This window comes from Crocodylus porosus, unplaced genomic scaffold (assembly GCF_001723895.1).
Source record: "Crocodylus porosus isolate Cpor-Errol unplaced genomic scaffold, CroPor_comp1, whole genome shotgun sequence".
Taxonomy (NCBI): domain Eukaryota; kingdom Metazoa; phylum Chordata; order Crocodylia; family Crocodylidae; genus Crocodylus; species Crocodylus porosus.
Window position 1 is genome coordinate 34,477,061 of NW_017728948.1, and position 16,691 is coordinate 34,493,751.

General features: G+C 41.5%; 1 protein-coding gene across 1 annotated transcript in view; it reads right to left on the reverse strand.

Moving 5' to 3' along the window:
* SEL1L3 (SEL1L family member 3) overlaps nt 1-16,691 on the reverse strand; it is a 56,290-nt gene that overhangs the window by 11,329 nt on the left and 28,270 nt on the right. Inside the window, exons 15-20 of the mRNA XM_019553396.1 lie at nt 13,801-13,977; nt 11,332-11,459; nt 10,059-10,142; nt 5,721-5,811; nt 5,546-5,630; nt 1,335-1,444 (exon numbers count right to left, since the gene is read on the reverse strand). Of these exons, the coding sequence (XP_019408941.1) occupies nt 1,335-1,444; nt 5,546-5,630; nt 5,721-5,811; nt 10,059-10,142; nt 11,332-11,459; nt 13,801-13,977 (675 nt within the window). The remainder of the gene's footprint in view (nt 1-1,334; nt 1,445-5,545; nt 5,631-5,720; nt 5,812-10,058; nt 10,143-11,331; nt 11,460-13,800; nt 13,978-16,691) is intronic.

A 16,691-nucleotide genomic window follows, 5' to 3' on the forward strand; every position in this document is an offset into this window, starting at 1 on the left:
TCTGTTGAATTCAAGGAAAATACCCCCCTATTATTAATAGTAATAATATGTATAGGTACTGCAACAGTACCTAAGGGCTCCTATACATGTGCAGGAAGCCTGCTTGGATGCACTGTAATTCCAGCGCATCAGAGAAAACTCAATTAATCGAGTCTGCTGGAGTGCAGAAATGAACATGCTCCAGCAGCCTCCAGTGTCATGTGTATCAGCATCCCCATGCTGAAAAATGGTGGCGGGGTGCTTTAAACTCACTGATTGTTCAACAAGCTCTAATTAAAAGCACCCTGCCACCATTTTTCAGCATGGGGATGCTGATACACATGATTCTCCAGGTGCTTTTAATTACCACAGCTCTCAGAGCTGCACTAATTAAAGCATCTCCCCACAAAGCACATGTATAAATGCCCAAAGGTTCCCAATCAGGACTGTTATTACAAAACTGGCTGGAGACTTCCTTGCAGTCCCTCAAGGAGAAAAAACAACTTTTTCTCTGGCAGATCTGGCTACAGGCTTGATTGTAGTTATATAGAATGCATCTTCCCTGCCACAGAAAAGATTGGTATCTTCATCATTAGCTCTTAAAATATCACCATCGACTTAGCATTTCTTTATTGTAAAACAGCAAACCCTACATCAAGGGTAGGCAAGTTTTTGGGCAGAGTGACAAAAACACCTGCAAGCTTGACTTGTAAGATGTTGATGTGCTAGGGGCGGATGGTGGAAGAGGTGTGAAGGGCCTGACCTTTGTTGTGGCAGCACAGCCCCAGCCTCTTTCCTGCTGTCCGCCCTGAGGTGTACCTGCACCTGCCACCAGCAACAAGCCAGACTGGGGCTCTGCAGTCTCAGTGCAGCCACTTGCAGCCTCCTGGCTGCCTGCAGCAGCTGACCTGGGCTCTGGGCAGTCCCTCTCACCCATCAAGGAGCCTAGGCTGTTTGCAGCACCCAGCGGGGAGGCTGCAAGCAGCTGCACTAGGTTCTGTAGAGCCCTGGCCTGGCTTGTTGCTGGTGGCAGATGCATGTGTGCAGAGGCAGACAGCAGGGAAGGGGCCAGGGCTGCACTGCCACAACAAGGATCAGGCCCCCCACTGCTCTCCAACTCAAGGTGCGCATGCCAGTGAAAATGCCCTCACGTAACATGTTCTAGCAGATATACTGGGGGTTGCCTACCCTTGCTCTAGAATTTGACAATAACTTAAAATAAATTAGAATTTCCATTTTATTGGCTGTATGTGAGTAATCAAGCAGAATAACTGGTTCCTTAGGTACTCATAGTTAATTCTAGCACTTGTGCTTCAAGAATGTTTTGGGGTTTTTTTATAACTGCTCTAACATACCTGTGAATCTCCCTCTAGCGCAGCTTGTGCATACATCTGCACTGACAACTCAAGATCTTTGGACTGGTTCTGGTATCCATAGTAATAGAAATCTCCCATCTTCAAATAAGCTGTGGAAGGTAAGATCAGCAGGTCATTAGTATGTGTATCAAGAGAATTATGCTAACAATATATTTGGAAATCTAATATATTTTCTATTTAATACAAACTGAAGTTGTCTTTCCTTGATTAAGACCATGACCAGCTTTCCATTCCAACCTCAGTTTTTGCTAGAGCTCCACCCCCTGAAAACATACTCTGTCTGAAACATCCCATGGTTATTTTTATGCCCAAGGTGTTTTTGGGATGTCATTTCATAATAGTTTGCCAAGGCATTCTGAAACTATGAGATTAACTAATGAAATATTTTCTACTCTTGCAAAAATCTTCTAAGAAGTTTGTGCAATGTTTTCTGCAATAATAATAGCTTCCACAATAATAATAAGTTTCAAAATCTTCAGAACCTAGAAACTTCTAATTCTTTTATTTGTTCAGTTTCTCTGAGGACTAGTGCCTAATAATTAGGCTTTGCGGGATTTTATTTTTATTGCTAAATGTCGATAAATGTCAATTTCACCTCACATTCACAGACTGACAAAAATATCCCCATTGGTAGTAATCGAAATTCATAAAAAGGGGACGGAAGAAAAGAAAAATCCAGGGCGGGATAAGGAAATCCAGGACACGGGGTGCTGTGAATGTGCGTGCACATACACACATGGTTGCTACTGTAGGTGGGGGGAGCTTGGACAGCTGTTACAGGTGCTGGGAGCCATTCTGGGTGGGGAGGCTAGTCGGATGTCAGCTACTGATGACAGAGCCTGGAGTGGGGGATGCTGCTGCAGGGGTCTGCCACTGAGGGCCAGGGCTGTTGGCAGCCAGGAGCCTGGTGCTGCTGGCCGCTCACTCTGCCTAGATCCCAGGCAAGGATTGGGTGCCAAACTCCAGCTGAGCTTGGCCCATGCCCTGCATGCTCAGGACAGAGCACATGGGGGTGCTCCTGATGTCCAGCTACTGCCTGCACACTACCCAGAGGGGCAGGAGGCCATGGAGGTCGAAGGGCTGGGCCACCCCTCCATTGGTACCCACCAGGTGGGGCTCGCCTCCTAAGAGGTTGAGGGGAGGTGCTTCCTGCTCCAAGCAGGGCAACTGCTTCCTCCCAACACAGTACAAGTCTTGGGGAATTCAGTGGCATTTGACAGCCAGAAATCCTCTGATAAGCCTCCCTCCACAGTACAAATGTACTACTAAATGAACAGAATTATTTTAAAGCAGGTGTTCTTTCTTGATTTCTGAATATTCATTTTTTACATTTTGACATGTGATTTATAAAATTTTAACAGTATACTGTCATAACTAAATTGTCTGCCTCCACACTCCTAATTTCACACAATTCTGAAAATTTAAATTGCTAAAAAATAAAATAAATGCTTAATAATAAAAACCTATTTTAGCCATCGAAACTTATTAAAAAAAATGAAATTCTGGCAAACCTACTAATAATCTTTTGGGGGAACTCTGAGCCTGTTCTAATTACTAGCCTTGATCATTTGTACAGACTTCAAGTAATTCTGTTCTACTAGGTGCTTATTTGTGTCCATAAACATGGTACCTGGACTTTACCCTGAAGTACACAGTTGTGCTGTCCTGACAGAGAGATTTTTTTTAAGGTAGTTGTTCAAGACTATCCCCAAACCCAGGGAAGCTGCGTTACTAAACTTCTCTTCAGAGGCGGGTGATCATGGATCTCTCTTGTTTAGCATCTGACAAAGTAGACTGTAGCCTATGAAAGCTCTCTGAACAAGTTAGTCTATAAGGTGCTACTCTGTCCTACCTTCTGCGTAACTTCAGACTACCATGGCTCACTACCTCCTCCTTCTACCTTCAATATTCAAGGAATGGTCTGGCAGAGGATGTCTGGTCCAAGGGTGATTGAGCAATCCATGATGTGTCATTACTATATCCTGTTCTGAAGAGTTCAGGGTTTATAAATGCCAATGAACTCAGGCTACAGCATTTATAAGCTCTACCACCCCCAGTTTATAATTTTTTAGTGGGCATGATCCTGAAACTTTGCAGCTAATGGGATTTTAAGCCACTGGCTTCAATCAGATAGGATCAAAACCTACACTGCATACAAAGCCTCTTTGTTTTTCAAACTTTAGTTTGAAAGATTGAACAGTCTGCAGCCCTGAGCAGGGGTGAAATCATGGCTCCCCTAACATAAAAGGTGTTTTGTCAATGAATTTAGCAGGACCAGGATTTCACACTATCAGTCTGATAAACTTCAGAAGATTCACTAACATAAAGGTGGCACCAGTGAATCCAATAAGACTGGTCAGCCAAATAATACTTACAAGCTGTTACTTGTAAGCCATTGTAAAAACCTTCAGTTTGTAGACTCCAGAATCTCTCTGGACTGAGCTGGTTTTAGGCTCAGCAATTCAGTTTTGATTCCAGTATGGTGGTGGTTTCTGTTTCACTTGGATAGCTTTATATCACTTTCTTGTATACCATCCATAAAAGCTACAAAATTGTGTCTTGGGGAATACACAGCAATTTAATTAATGAATAAAGTTTTCATAGACATCTAAATAACTTAGAAGTCTTCACTGAAGTCAGACATAGAATTTAAGGCCAGAAAGGACAATTAGATCATTTAGCTTGACTGCCTGTACAGCACAGGTCATTTGTCCAGTAGTATGGTGCTTAATATAGTTATGTTTGATAATAGCATATCTTCCAGTAAAACACTAAGTATTCATTTAAAGATACAGGAGATGGATAATCCGATCCCCCACACTGTTAAGAAACAGTACTTTACTATATTAAGGATTTTATACTAAATGAAAGAACCTTTGATATTTGGGGTGAAACTTTGGGAACACCTAGCTTAGACCCTTGCATGTTTAAGTCCTTTTTGAAATTGAGACTTAAGTGCTGTTATCCAGGACCTACAAAACAGGTGAGTCCTAGAAAACTGCATTAAGGTACAATGAATACTGTAGATACATTTATAGGTAGAAATTCATTAAGGTACAATGAATACTGCAGATGCATTTGTTTTGCTATATTTCTACTGGAACATGACGATTCTTAAAAGGAATTTTGAACAGGCAAGAATTTCTCACTGAAAAGTTGAACTAGAAAAGGATAATCTACATTTGTCTAGGCCCCAGAACCATGGAAGGACAAAGGCAGGCAGCTACAAGTCACGACACCTACAAAAAGCTGGGACTCATGCGCCACTCTTCTTTCTTCTTGAATCTGTTCACTGATATAAATATTTCACTGTAGATATTAAGTTATAGTCACTGTAGGTATTAAGTTATTGAATATCTCACTGTAGATATTAAGTTATTACCTTCTGTTATGGATCATGCCCCCTTCAGGAGGACTCCTGAAGAAGCAGCTCTGTTCAGTCTCCCTCTCTTCAAGAACTCCTTGATGCCAACCCTGACGTGGCTTCTTGAGGGGCCAGCACCTGACTTTGCGGCCCCGGCTCTTCTCTGTCCCTGGTTTCCCCAGAGATCCATAACCCCCCTACCTCATAGAGCTCCTTCTTTTCGGTCGGCTCCCAGAAGGGGGAATATTTTCTTCCTCAGGGGAGAACATGAGATTGTCGGCTTCCCAAACAGCTCAGCCGACTGACTGCTTGTTTCCAAATGAGCAGTCCTTATTGTGTCACTGCAGGTCCCTCTGTCCTTCCTCAGACTCCACTCTGTCATCCTGGGGACCATTCCTTTCTCTCTACTCCTTCTTCCTACTCCCTCTGCCCTTTCTCTCCCAGAACAGCACTCTTTCTCCCTCCCAAGCAGTAAACCACACTCTGCAACAGTTATGAAAGTATACTGTTAACCCAAGGACTAACACTCACCTTTTCAAATGAAGCATAATGTTATGGGGAACTGATCAGAGAACAAGCTCTGGCCTGCTGCCAGACCCAGACCGCCATTTCCTCCTGGGGTGAAAACGGCATATAGCTCTCCTACTTATGAAAGTATTTACAGCAACTATTTACATTAAAACAGACTCACACTCGGCCCCCCTAAAAGTGTCCCCCCCCCCCAGAACTGCAAGCTAGAAATCAGCCACATAGCCTCTTTGTTACCAAATATAAAAACTAGATACCTATTACAATCTGATTTAACAAAAAGATTTAGTATACATACCAAATGAGGGAGCATTGACTTGAAAAACAGAGAAATTATAGTATCTCCAAACACAATCAGTAGCTAAGTATTTTCTTGCTAGTTCCTGAAAAAAAAAATGAGTTGATCCATTTATATTTGCATGGGTTACTACTATCAATGTTTTAAAGGGTCATTGTATTGTGTATTTACTTACCGGTCTCTCTTCACAGATATGTGCTAAATTTGTCTGTGACACTTCAAAACCGGACTCGGCTGCTAAAACATAATATAACAGAGCTTCGTGCCTAAATTTTATGACAGAAATAGAAAAAACAAACTGAAATAACAATAATTTTAGTTCGTTACAACCTCTAAATAAAATGACATCCATTTGAAAAGCAGAATTTGTGAGCAAGGGTTGGAAATTTAGGGCTAGTTAATACATGCAACAGCTACATCTACTGGCCACATTCAATATAACACATCACAATTTGGTCCAGAGTGGTTTCAGCATCTTCTTTTCTGCTCTGAAGTAGAATCAGCTTCCTGTGAACTTCTGCTCTTTCAAAGTATGAAATTGTTTAGTGCCTAAGATTGAGATATACCATTAAGTGAAGCAGTGCATCCAGTTCCAACTAGCATTTAAAAAAAAAACCTCTTAGAAATAATATATAAAGAAATTTGCCTTCCAACTCCACAACTCCAATACATAAAAAGTAGGCAAGTGATACTGCATTTACCAAACATTACCCCAAGCCCAGGGCTCATAGGTACTCATGTAATACCAATAATAAAAGCTAATGAGATGTTTCTCAGTGATGAGAAACGCTGGTGATTCTGCACTATGGCAACAGCTTCTGTTTTTATTTCTCCTTCATTGCATTACAAACCTCAAGAATTTAAAAATCATGAGTCAAGCCCCCAAAAATCATGAGATAGGCTTAAAATGATTAAGCATAATAAATAAAAATAAAATAAAATTAGAGATTCTTTTTATCTGCCTTCTGGTTTTAGAGTATCCAGGAATCACTTTTAAAAAGCTTTTTCCTGAACCCCTGAAGGCTAAAGACATCTTTCAGTGAAAGCTGTGATTCTCATATATGCTTAGGACTTCAGTGGCAGTAGCTCAAGTAAATAAATGTCTAATATAACTATAAGAGTTAGCAGCACTGCCTAACAGCTGCTCCCTACAACATTAATCTTCCTGTGTTCCAGATGACGGATTGTCCCTGCTCTACCAGCAGGTTTTTTGTGGCTTGACAGTGGCCCATAGATTAGTTCAAAACTTTCAGTATATGCAATGTTTTTTGGAAAGCAAATCATTCCATTAAGGTCAGGGTTCAACAGGTCCAGCAGCAAGCTGTAACAAACACTTTTACTACTGTTAATTATGTGTATTACAGTGGCATTATGACTCCTTGTCATGCACCAACCATTGCGCTAGAACTGTAAGCACAGAACAGAAAGAGAGTTTGACTTGCCCCAGTAAGTTTACAATGTAAGACAAGGGACAACAGGTGAAAACAGAGGTGAGCACAAGTAAACAGAGACCGTTCTGCTCAATACGAGAGACTGTAGTCATAACTGGGCAGCCTTGCTGGGTTTTTGTAGCCACCGCTCCCTAACCTTTGTAGCAATATCAGCACTGAAAATTTCCACAAACTGAAGTTTCCACCACCATCAGAATGATCAACAATGATCACTGCAAGCAGAATAATCAGTTATATACAACACTACAACTACAATTTATTTGCATCTCAGTTCTAAGCATTTACAGGTGACCTTATTGGAGAAACCAGATCTCTGCTGCTAGCTGAAGAGGGGCTGATATTTTAGGACTTTAACTGCATCCTCAGCTATACACACACATTAGGATGGATCTCACTGGGAGGTAGCATAGGTGTATCTGAGAAGACAACTTAGCCAGGACAGTGTATTTTACAGAGGCTTCTTTCTAGTCTAGTAAGACCAAAGCAAGGTATTGTTTAAAGTAAATGGTCAGGTTTTAATGCAGTGCAGGGTTTAAAGCATGCCTCATCTTAGCAGAATGTATTTAATCTTCCCTGAAGCCCAATCTAAATTCTGACCGCCTTCAGACCTAAATCTCCTAGGAAAATTTTAGACAAGCAAAACATTGTTGACTAGAAAACACACGCAAAAGACGGAATGACACGAAACATGACACTTTTGCTGCTGGTTCTTCCACAGATTCTTTCTGACACTATGCTGACGCAGCATATTTGTTGTTTTCAGTAATATATTTTACAAACTTTCCTGAATTCTAGAATGACTATGGCTCAGATCGATCTGGATATTTTGAAAATACATGTGCCAAACAAATCCATGTGGACTGTGTAAGTGCTTATTTTGAAATCACAAATTGTGTTTGGGAAAAAGGAGAAAGTGTCACAGTTAAACTGCAGGAGTACCATAAATTAGGAGTGCTCAAACCTCTAACCCACTGGCCAAATAGATTTTGGGTAAATCTATACGTGTGCCTTGGAATATAGCTTGCAGGGCTCCCCACAGGTCAGAAAATTTGGTGGAGGGGGAACAGTGGCCATTGATGCCACTACGCTCCCCGCTGCCAAAATCCCAAGCACTGTACAACAGATCAGAGCCAGGCCACATCCTCTTCCTTCTGCTGGGCTAGGTTAGAGCCAAATCATACCTCCTTCCTCTCACAGGGCTGGGCTGTGCCCCCCTGCCCTGTATGGCTAGTTCAGAGCTGGGTCATGACCCAGAGATGGGCTACATCTCCTCCTCATCCCCTCTTCCCCTCAGAGCCAGGCCATGCCCCCTTTGCCTGTGTGGCTGGAGATGGGGCCCCACTGTGCATGCCCTAGGTGCTGGATTGGTCCACTGGCCAGCCTCAGCCCATGGAGGGACTGGGTACTGCTCATCCAGCCCTGTAGACAAAAATGTTGGAAACTACTGTCCGAAAGCCATCTAAAACCATCAGGGCAACATTTGGCTTTTTGACATAAGGTAAACTATTGTGGGATGAAATCATAGGATCTGTATAAGGTCAGTGCAATGTAGCATAGAGGCACCCTGCTTCTCAGGTATCTAATGCACTGCAGTCTGCTGTATATACATACTTTAGGTCTCATAGCAAGTCAAGGGCTGCTACTTTAAGAAAAACGATTTACTGTATTTTTGAACATGTTCCCAACAGACTTCCCTTAAACAGGCATTTTGATTAAATTGTGTTTGTTTATTACAGTTTTTGGAGGATGAAGGGGATTGTAACACCTTTGCAAAACAAACTTTGGGTAAATCTACATATGTGCCTTACTGTGGAGTTGACTAATTAGCTGCTCAGTAAACCATCACCATGTATAAATGTGGTGCTATTAGGCCACAGGAAACTAATTAACTCTACTGTAGGATAGTATTGCCTGACACAAGTACTATCCTATGGCAGAGCTATTTAGTACACTGCAACGCACATGCGAACCGTAATTGGGGCTGGCTGGGGCACGAGATTGCTATAGTGTGAGGGGCTGCCTTCCAGCTAGCCCCACACTGGAGCACCTTTGTGCCCCAGCCAACCCCTCCACAGCATACTGAGCCGGGGAGCTCCTCCAGGCTGGTAGGCTGACCCCTGAGCTCCCTGCCAGCTGCGGCTGTGTCACCCTGGCTCAATGTGTTGTGGTCCTGGGTGCATGTGTAAATGCTGCATCTGGGAACAATAAACTCTACTGTGAACTGCACTGGAGTTTATTCAGGTACATTAATAGCATGTGTAGATGCGCCCCTTGTTTTCCTATGCGTTCGTATAGCGACTAGCATAATGGAGTCCAAATTCCGACTGATCTACAAGCATATCTGTAGAGATAGCAATTGTTCATATTGTTTTGTGCACACAAGTTTGACATCAAACAATTGTGTTGTACAAGTACATACAGTCTATTGGGTAGTTAGACATTATAGCTCAGCTTATATCTGCATTTCACCTAATTATTCTAGTGCTGATGAATACCCAGTGCAGTGTCTCAAGGATACTAGGACATGGAGGAAAGCTAACTGGCTTTCCATATAAGACTGAGATGATGCTGGCAGGCTGGGGGAAACAAATAGTGCTGGTTTTGAATCAACATTTGTGACTGTATGAATGAATGTACAAGTGTGTATATGTGCATGCACACAGCCTGGGGTTTGTACTGGATTCCCATTGCAAGTGTCCCAAACTTAGAGTCCCTTAAAGCAGAGTTTACATAAGACTGAAATATCTAATATAAATTATAACATTTTTTATAACATAGAGATGATCTAAACACATGTGATTGTACTTGGTCTGCACTTCAGTGATAACCGACCTTTCTGTATGGATCTGGTTTGGGGTATATTTATTCTCTTGTCTAGGAGACTCCATGGGTAAAACCAGGACCCCATTAAAGTTAATGGAAGTTTTGTCATGATTTCATTCTGTGTGTGTGTGGGTATGGCGAGCAGGTGTTAAATTATTTTGCCATCCTAGTTAATATAAACAAATCACATTCATAAAAATGTAAAATGAGTGTGCAGAGAATATATAAAACAAGCTTACCATGACAGATCCAGATAGGCATTGAGAGCTTTTCTGATTACATGACCTAAGTAGCCATTCTTTTCTGCAATATGTTTTGCCCAGCTGTTAAAGACAATAAATGAACACACACACTTTAAAACACCATGGCACAGTGCTGTTTCCCCTCAAGGTGATGAGAGTTTTGTCACTGACTTCACTGGGTACAGAAACAGCCTTCTTGTCATGAAAGGCACACAATGTTATTTCCACTGTACACTGAATTCTTGATCTCCTATGAGTGTTCTTAATGCAATATTTTATTTTTGGCATGTTTTTGTATGGAAATGTATACAAAACACCAAAACAAAACTGCACATCAAATTCCTTTCATTAAGAGGTAGATTGAGAATTTATCTTTATATGGGTATAAGAGAAAGGGAGCCAAATTTATACCAATTCATATAGTTTTAAGTTTAAAATTGGCCATTAATTCATCTTGCCTAATTTCTTTCATAAAGAATGCTATAAAATTTCATCCAGTTATACAGGAATTACTTTTGGTTGAATGAGATTATCCTGCTCAATGGATTTCTCACTGATATAAGTGGAAATTCCCTGCACTAATCCAGGATATTTCACAGATTTCATAGAGATTTGGGCTGGAAGGGACCCTGGAGGATCATCGAGCTCAGCCCCCTGCCCCAGGGGCAGGAAGTCAGCAGGGATCATAGGATCCCAGCAAGATAAGCATCTAAACGTGTCTTGAAGGTGTTCAAAGTGTGTGCCTGAACTGCCTCCGGTGGCAGTCTAGTTCAGATATTTTTTTCTGTAAGGATTACTTTCTGTTTTTGGAGAAAAAGATTAAGTTATTGCAAAGGGTCCCCAGTGTCTCTTGTCATGAAAAATACAGGTTCCATCTCTCTCTCTCTCCTTTTTTTTTTTTTTTTTTACAAATGGTGAATTCGCTCTGTAAACTTCTATACCCTTTGACAAAGAAGCACAAGTGAACTGAATATACATGATTCCAAAAAATCCTCACATCAAACAAAAGTCTTGTAAGATATCTGCAGATTGACTTTCAGAGATATTAAACACCTGCAAAATCTAGAGGTTATTGCCAATGCTCAACTCCACTGGAAGCCAAAGCTGAATTATATTGTGGATATTAGTTATTATACAGATAATCAAGCAGACCTAATTTTTCAAAGGAAGAAAATTACTCTATAATAATCCACATTTCTTAGGCTGAAGGCTCAAGATATTGCCACAACTGAAATAATCTTTTTCCAACCTGAAATGAAATTTCCCTTACATTACAGCTCTTTCAGGATCTCTAGGAAAGTCTTCCATATTTCCTGTGATGTAATACAGAGAGCATCGTAAGGTACCTTCTATATGTCCACCATGGGCCGCTTTATAGAAGTACTGAGCAGCTCGTGTCTGCAAAAAAAACCAAGGAAAAAATAGTAACCTCTTTGGAACATTCTGGGAAATTGCTACATCCATGATGATTCATTTTAAAAAAACGGCAACCTGGTTAATGAAGCAAGACAGTTTAATCAATTCTCATGTGCACAAAAGAAATCAGTTTCTTTCTTCCACAATCTTCATGGTTTAAGCTGGAAAAGTTCTTTATAGTTGAAACGGCAGTACTATATTGAATATCAGGTAGAGAAATGTGTAAGCACACATCCAACCCCAGTTAGTGTTCAGCATGGCTTTGCTGACACTGCCAAAATAGAACCAATAATTTACCACAAGTGAAAAAAGCATTTCTACCCTCTTGTTGTCCAGACTTAGGTCAGGATGAAATGATGCAGTGGTAAAAGCATTGTAAGAACAGGCCCACAGTTCCCAAGCTTGTGAAACTAGTTTTTATAAGGTGATACAGGCCCAACAGGACAGGCCAGAACTGTGGAGGTGAGTGAGACAGTATCCAGTTCTCACCACCAGAAATTTGATATTGGAACGGGAACTGGAGTGAAGTGACAGCAGCACATCACTCTGTGAATTACTCCAGGAACTTCTAATCAACAACCTCAAAAAGAGTCTTGGGGCCAGATTCTACTCCACCGATTAGGCGCATACGTGGAATTCTATTCCCCCATGCTCCAGTCCCTGAAAAACTACTAATACAAATGAAGTACGTGTGGGCAGCATCCTCCTCTTTGTCACTTTTTGTGACTCGGCCTTAAGGGTCAGATGATGATATGTGACAAAAAGTTGATACGTGAATGGATCTTTAGGGTCTCAAGCAGGGTAGATCAGAATTACATTTAGGCATCTAAGTCTAATTAGACCTCTAATGGGTGGAGTAGAATCTGGCCGAAAGTGGTTTTTTTTGAGGGGTCCTGAATCTTGGAATTTACTTTTTTATTTGATCCAACAGAACCTGTTATGGTTAACCTTAAAGGGGTCACAGAAGAGCTCCTCTCATTTCCTGGGCTTTCAGTGAATGAAAGACCATAGAGGGTTTTTTGTGAGGAGCTGCTGTTACACTGAAAATGTATTCTTATGGACAGTCCATTATACACTATGCATTTGTGTACCCTGAGTAGTAGAAGTATACTTGACCACCACTTGTGGGATAGCATTAGCTACTATGGGTGGCGAGCAAGCTCACCGGTAGGGGCACTAGACACTCTTGAACTCAAAGGCCATATTACTCAGCCTCCTTTGAAAACACATGGGGACATTAGGCATGAGATTTTCTAGCTTTTATCTTAGCATGCCTACTTCTAAATGGCAGGTTTCATCATAAATTTTGCAGCATTTTTAGAAGGGTACCTACAGGAAGCATACCCAACATATTTTAGTCTTCTGTTAGGAATACAACAATTTTTCTTAATAAATCTAAAATGAAATCAATTGGCCCTAGCTTAGAAAGGCTAAAATGAAATTAAGTCAGAAGGATATAATATAAGTTCAGACCAAATCCTGAAAGGGAAATTTAAGTTAAGAGCCTGGCTTGAAGGAGATTTTTCATCCCAATGACCTGTTTTTACCAAAGCTACAATGTGAGGATAGTGTAACTGCTGAAATATCCTGGTGTAGAATCTGCACTGAGTTGTACTTTATCCCACGAAAAATACCTTTGAAGTCAATGACAAAAACCTATTCTAGCATAATCTCCACTTCAAGATTCAAGAAGGTATAATATCCAACTATTTAAAAAATGTTCCCTTGCTTATTTGTATGACACATTTCATAGAAATGGTGTTTTACCTGTAAATGATTCATACTCTTCATACTCTTGAGGAATTACTCAACCCAGATCCAGCCCCCAGCACTGTGTCATCTGGCCAGTGAGGCTATCCAAGAGTTTAAAAATTTGTCAGAGTGGCACCACTCCCCTACTGCCAAATTTCCAGACCTGTAGGCAGCCCTACAGGCTAGACAGCATGGTTCTGTGCTCTAGACCTGGTGTGCAGAGGGGGGTGGGGGAAGAGCACGGGGCCCAATCTGGGCATGCAGAGGCTGATCTAGCCTGCGAACCAGCCCCATGCCACCCACAGGCCCAAAAGATTGAATACCACTGAACTACACAGATCAGAGGAACAAACACATTTGAAGCACACATACACATGTTCTCCAGAAGTTTGCATAGTTCCTCTTTTCAAAAGGTGTCCCACTGATTTCCCTGAGACTGTACAGAATAAAGTACTACCCACCACAGCTTAGGGTGTCAGAATCCAGTTCTAAGTGAACGTACCATAGTCAAGATTAAAGCCAAGATGTGTAAACCAAATTCTGTAAGAAATATCACCACATATTTACTCACTTCATTTTTGCCAGGAACTCCAGGGTAAAGCCCAGCTAAATGTAGAACACCAAGGTTATAGGATGCGTCTGGAATGCCCATTTTTTCAGCTTCTAACCAGTATTGGGCTGCTTTTACATAGTTTTGTTTGAAATTATGGTAATACCATCCCAAACCATTTACTGCCTGAGGTAATCCCTGTGGGTGAAAATACAACAGTCCTCAGATCACACAGGTTCAGTTGAATTTTGGATCATCTTTTGATGTCAACTTGTTCTTTGTGGTCCAGTGCTTTAGAAAGCTATTCTGTACAGCTCCTTGAAAGTTCCCCCAAACTGTGTCACTCAGGGTTTTGTAAAGTCTTATGCAAGTTTCTACTGGTTTCTACTGATTTCCCTTCTTTTCTTCCATGAGGCCTTGTGTGGAAATCAAGTCTCTTCCTGCCAATGCAAAGTAAAAGACATTTCCTTCAGAACCATGGTGGATATTAAGGGAAGGTTCTGCTCAGGAAGCAAGCACGACGACTTGCTGTGCTATGGCTCTGCTCACTATATGCATTCAAGTTTATATCTGTTTGCAACAATAAATTTCTACTGTTTTCTCTTTGCTCTCCCTACAAATCTGACACAGCTGTAAGAGAAAGGGTCTATTCCTGTGCATTATTAGTGCAACTACATGGTATTTACTGAGTTTGCACATGGGTCACTGAAGGTATCCCGTACAGAACACCAGGACGTAACTCTCAAATCTCAAGTTGAATTGTTAGGACTACCAATCAGAACAATATTTTCACTTGTGAATTACTACATTTGTTCTAGAAATAAATGGGAGACAAAAACATGGAAGTTCACAATGCTGTTTTTACTGACCAGCGACATGGTTTAATTGGCCAGTGCAATGCAGGCCGTTTTTAGGAAACACTAAGTATGCCCTCCCACAGCAACTCAGATCTTTTTAGGTCAGTGTCATATACGGTCATTAGGCCTTGTCTTTGCCTCAGTAATTAGGCAGTAAGAAAAGATCTTTTTCTGTTGCAATGTTTTTTTATGTCAGCATTGTTTTATTATTTCTTTGCTTAATCTGTTAAATTGTATGATGGCCATGTCTACATAAGCAGTTCAATTACTATACCAACAAACTTGGTTTGATATACTATTCCCTCTCGGGTTTTGAAGGGGCCATGCCAAAAACAGTCATATATGAAGGGTGACTGAGGTCTAAGAAGCTCAGTTCATAAACGCACACCATTTATTTGTTACTATAAATTTTTATCTAAAGGCTGCTGTGCTACAGTCTGTTCACATCATTTCTATCTATAACAGGAAATTTAGACTGTGTAGGATATTTCATAGGCTCTCTAGGGAAGGATTATTTACCTTTCAAATTTCAAGCCAAACCTGACATTTTACTGAACAGAAGATTAACTATTCATCAATGATCTTTCTTTATAGCGCTATAGATCTCTTTATAGAAACAGTGTACTAGAACATATGGTTTAATAATTGAATACAATCAACAGTAACAGAGTTATCTTCAGGTTAGAAATGGTCAGGAATTTGCTTCTGTATATAGCTTGCCAGGACACAAGTTAGCAGGTATTACACTTTGCTGTGGTAGTCAGTCTGTTTACTCAGGATTTTCCTGAGCAGGGATTTGAACACGGGGGGCACGTCTACATGTGCTATTACTGTGCATGAATAAGCTGCAGCCCTTATTGCTCCAGAGTGTATTGCTCCCAGGAGTGCCATTTGAACATGTGCCTGGGAGCAATTAACTCTGGAGCAATAAGCTCTGCAGTTTATTCATGCACAGCACCTGGAGGCAGGTCAGAGCAGCCCCAGCTGGCAGGGGCCCCAGGGGTTAGCCTGCCAGCCTGGGGCTGCTCCCCTGGCTCAAGTATTTACAAGTACTATTCTGCACTGAAATAAATTAGTTTACTTCAGCCTAATAGGGGTGCACATGTAGAGGCAGAGATGTTTACTGAACACCTAACTAATCTACTGGGCAGTAAATGTTAGGGCTGTGCAAAGCTTTGACTTAATATTCAATTTGACAAATATTCAACATATTCAACCTTGAAAAGTGAAAGTCAAGTTGAATAGCTGTTGAATTGAATACCGGAAGTCGAATATTAACAGCGTGGGTCGAATATTCAACTTGCCTATACTGGATTCCCTGTGGGGGGGGCGGGGAAAAAGGAAAGTAAGGGGAGAGAGGGGGAGAGGGGGAAGGAGTGCTTTCATGACTGACGTGTGGCTGGCCAGTGACCTGTCAGCATTCTCTGAGGTCCCTTCCAATCCCAGTGCTCTGGGGGAGGGCCAGAGAAAATGCATAAAAGGCAGCAGTTTTTCAGCTCCCCTGCTTTCTGCCTTGGGGTCAGTTTCTGAGCTGCTGGTGTTCTCCAGCACCTCTGCATCAGACCAGGACGGCTGGAAGCCCTGATCTTCAACAGATTCCCTGCTTGCAATGCTAGCAACAGGGATTTCTGAGAACTTGGTACTTTTATTTTATAACTACTTTTCATATTAGTTTACGCTTATATTGGATAGGGTTAGTAGTAGCCTAGGATCTATTCTGTATACAGGAATTTAGCTTATATATATATTTTTATACATCATTCATTCTTTCCACCACATCAACGCTTCTCAATATATTATCTAGACACACAAACACATTTACATAGCATCCAGAAATCTAATCCGTGGCGCACGGCACACTTAGAAGTTCCAGTTTACATATGAAGGAACACATTATGAAGTGGGGTGGAAAGGCAGGTGACCACGCTGGCCAGCCTGCACGAAGGGGAGCAAGGGGGGTTGCAAGTGGGAGAGCTGCAGTTTCTCCCCCCACCAAACTCAAACGCAGCCTCTTTCCTCCCGCTACAAGGGATGAGGCTGCTACAAGCAGTAAAG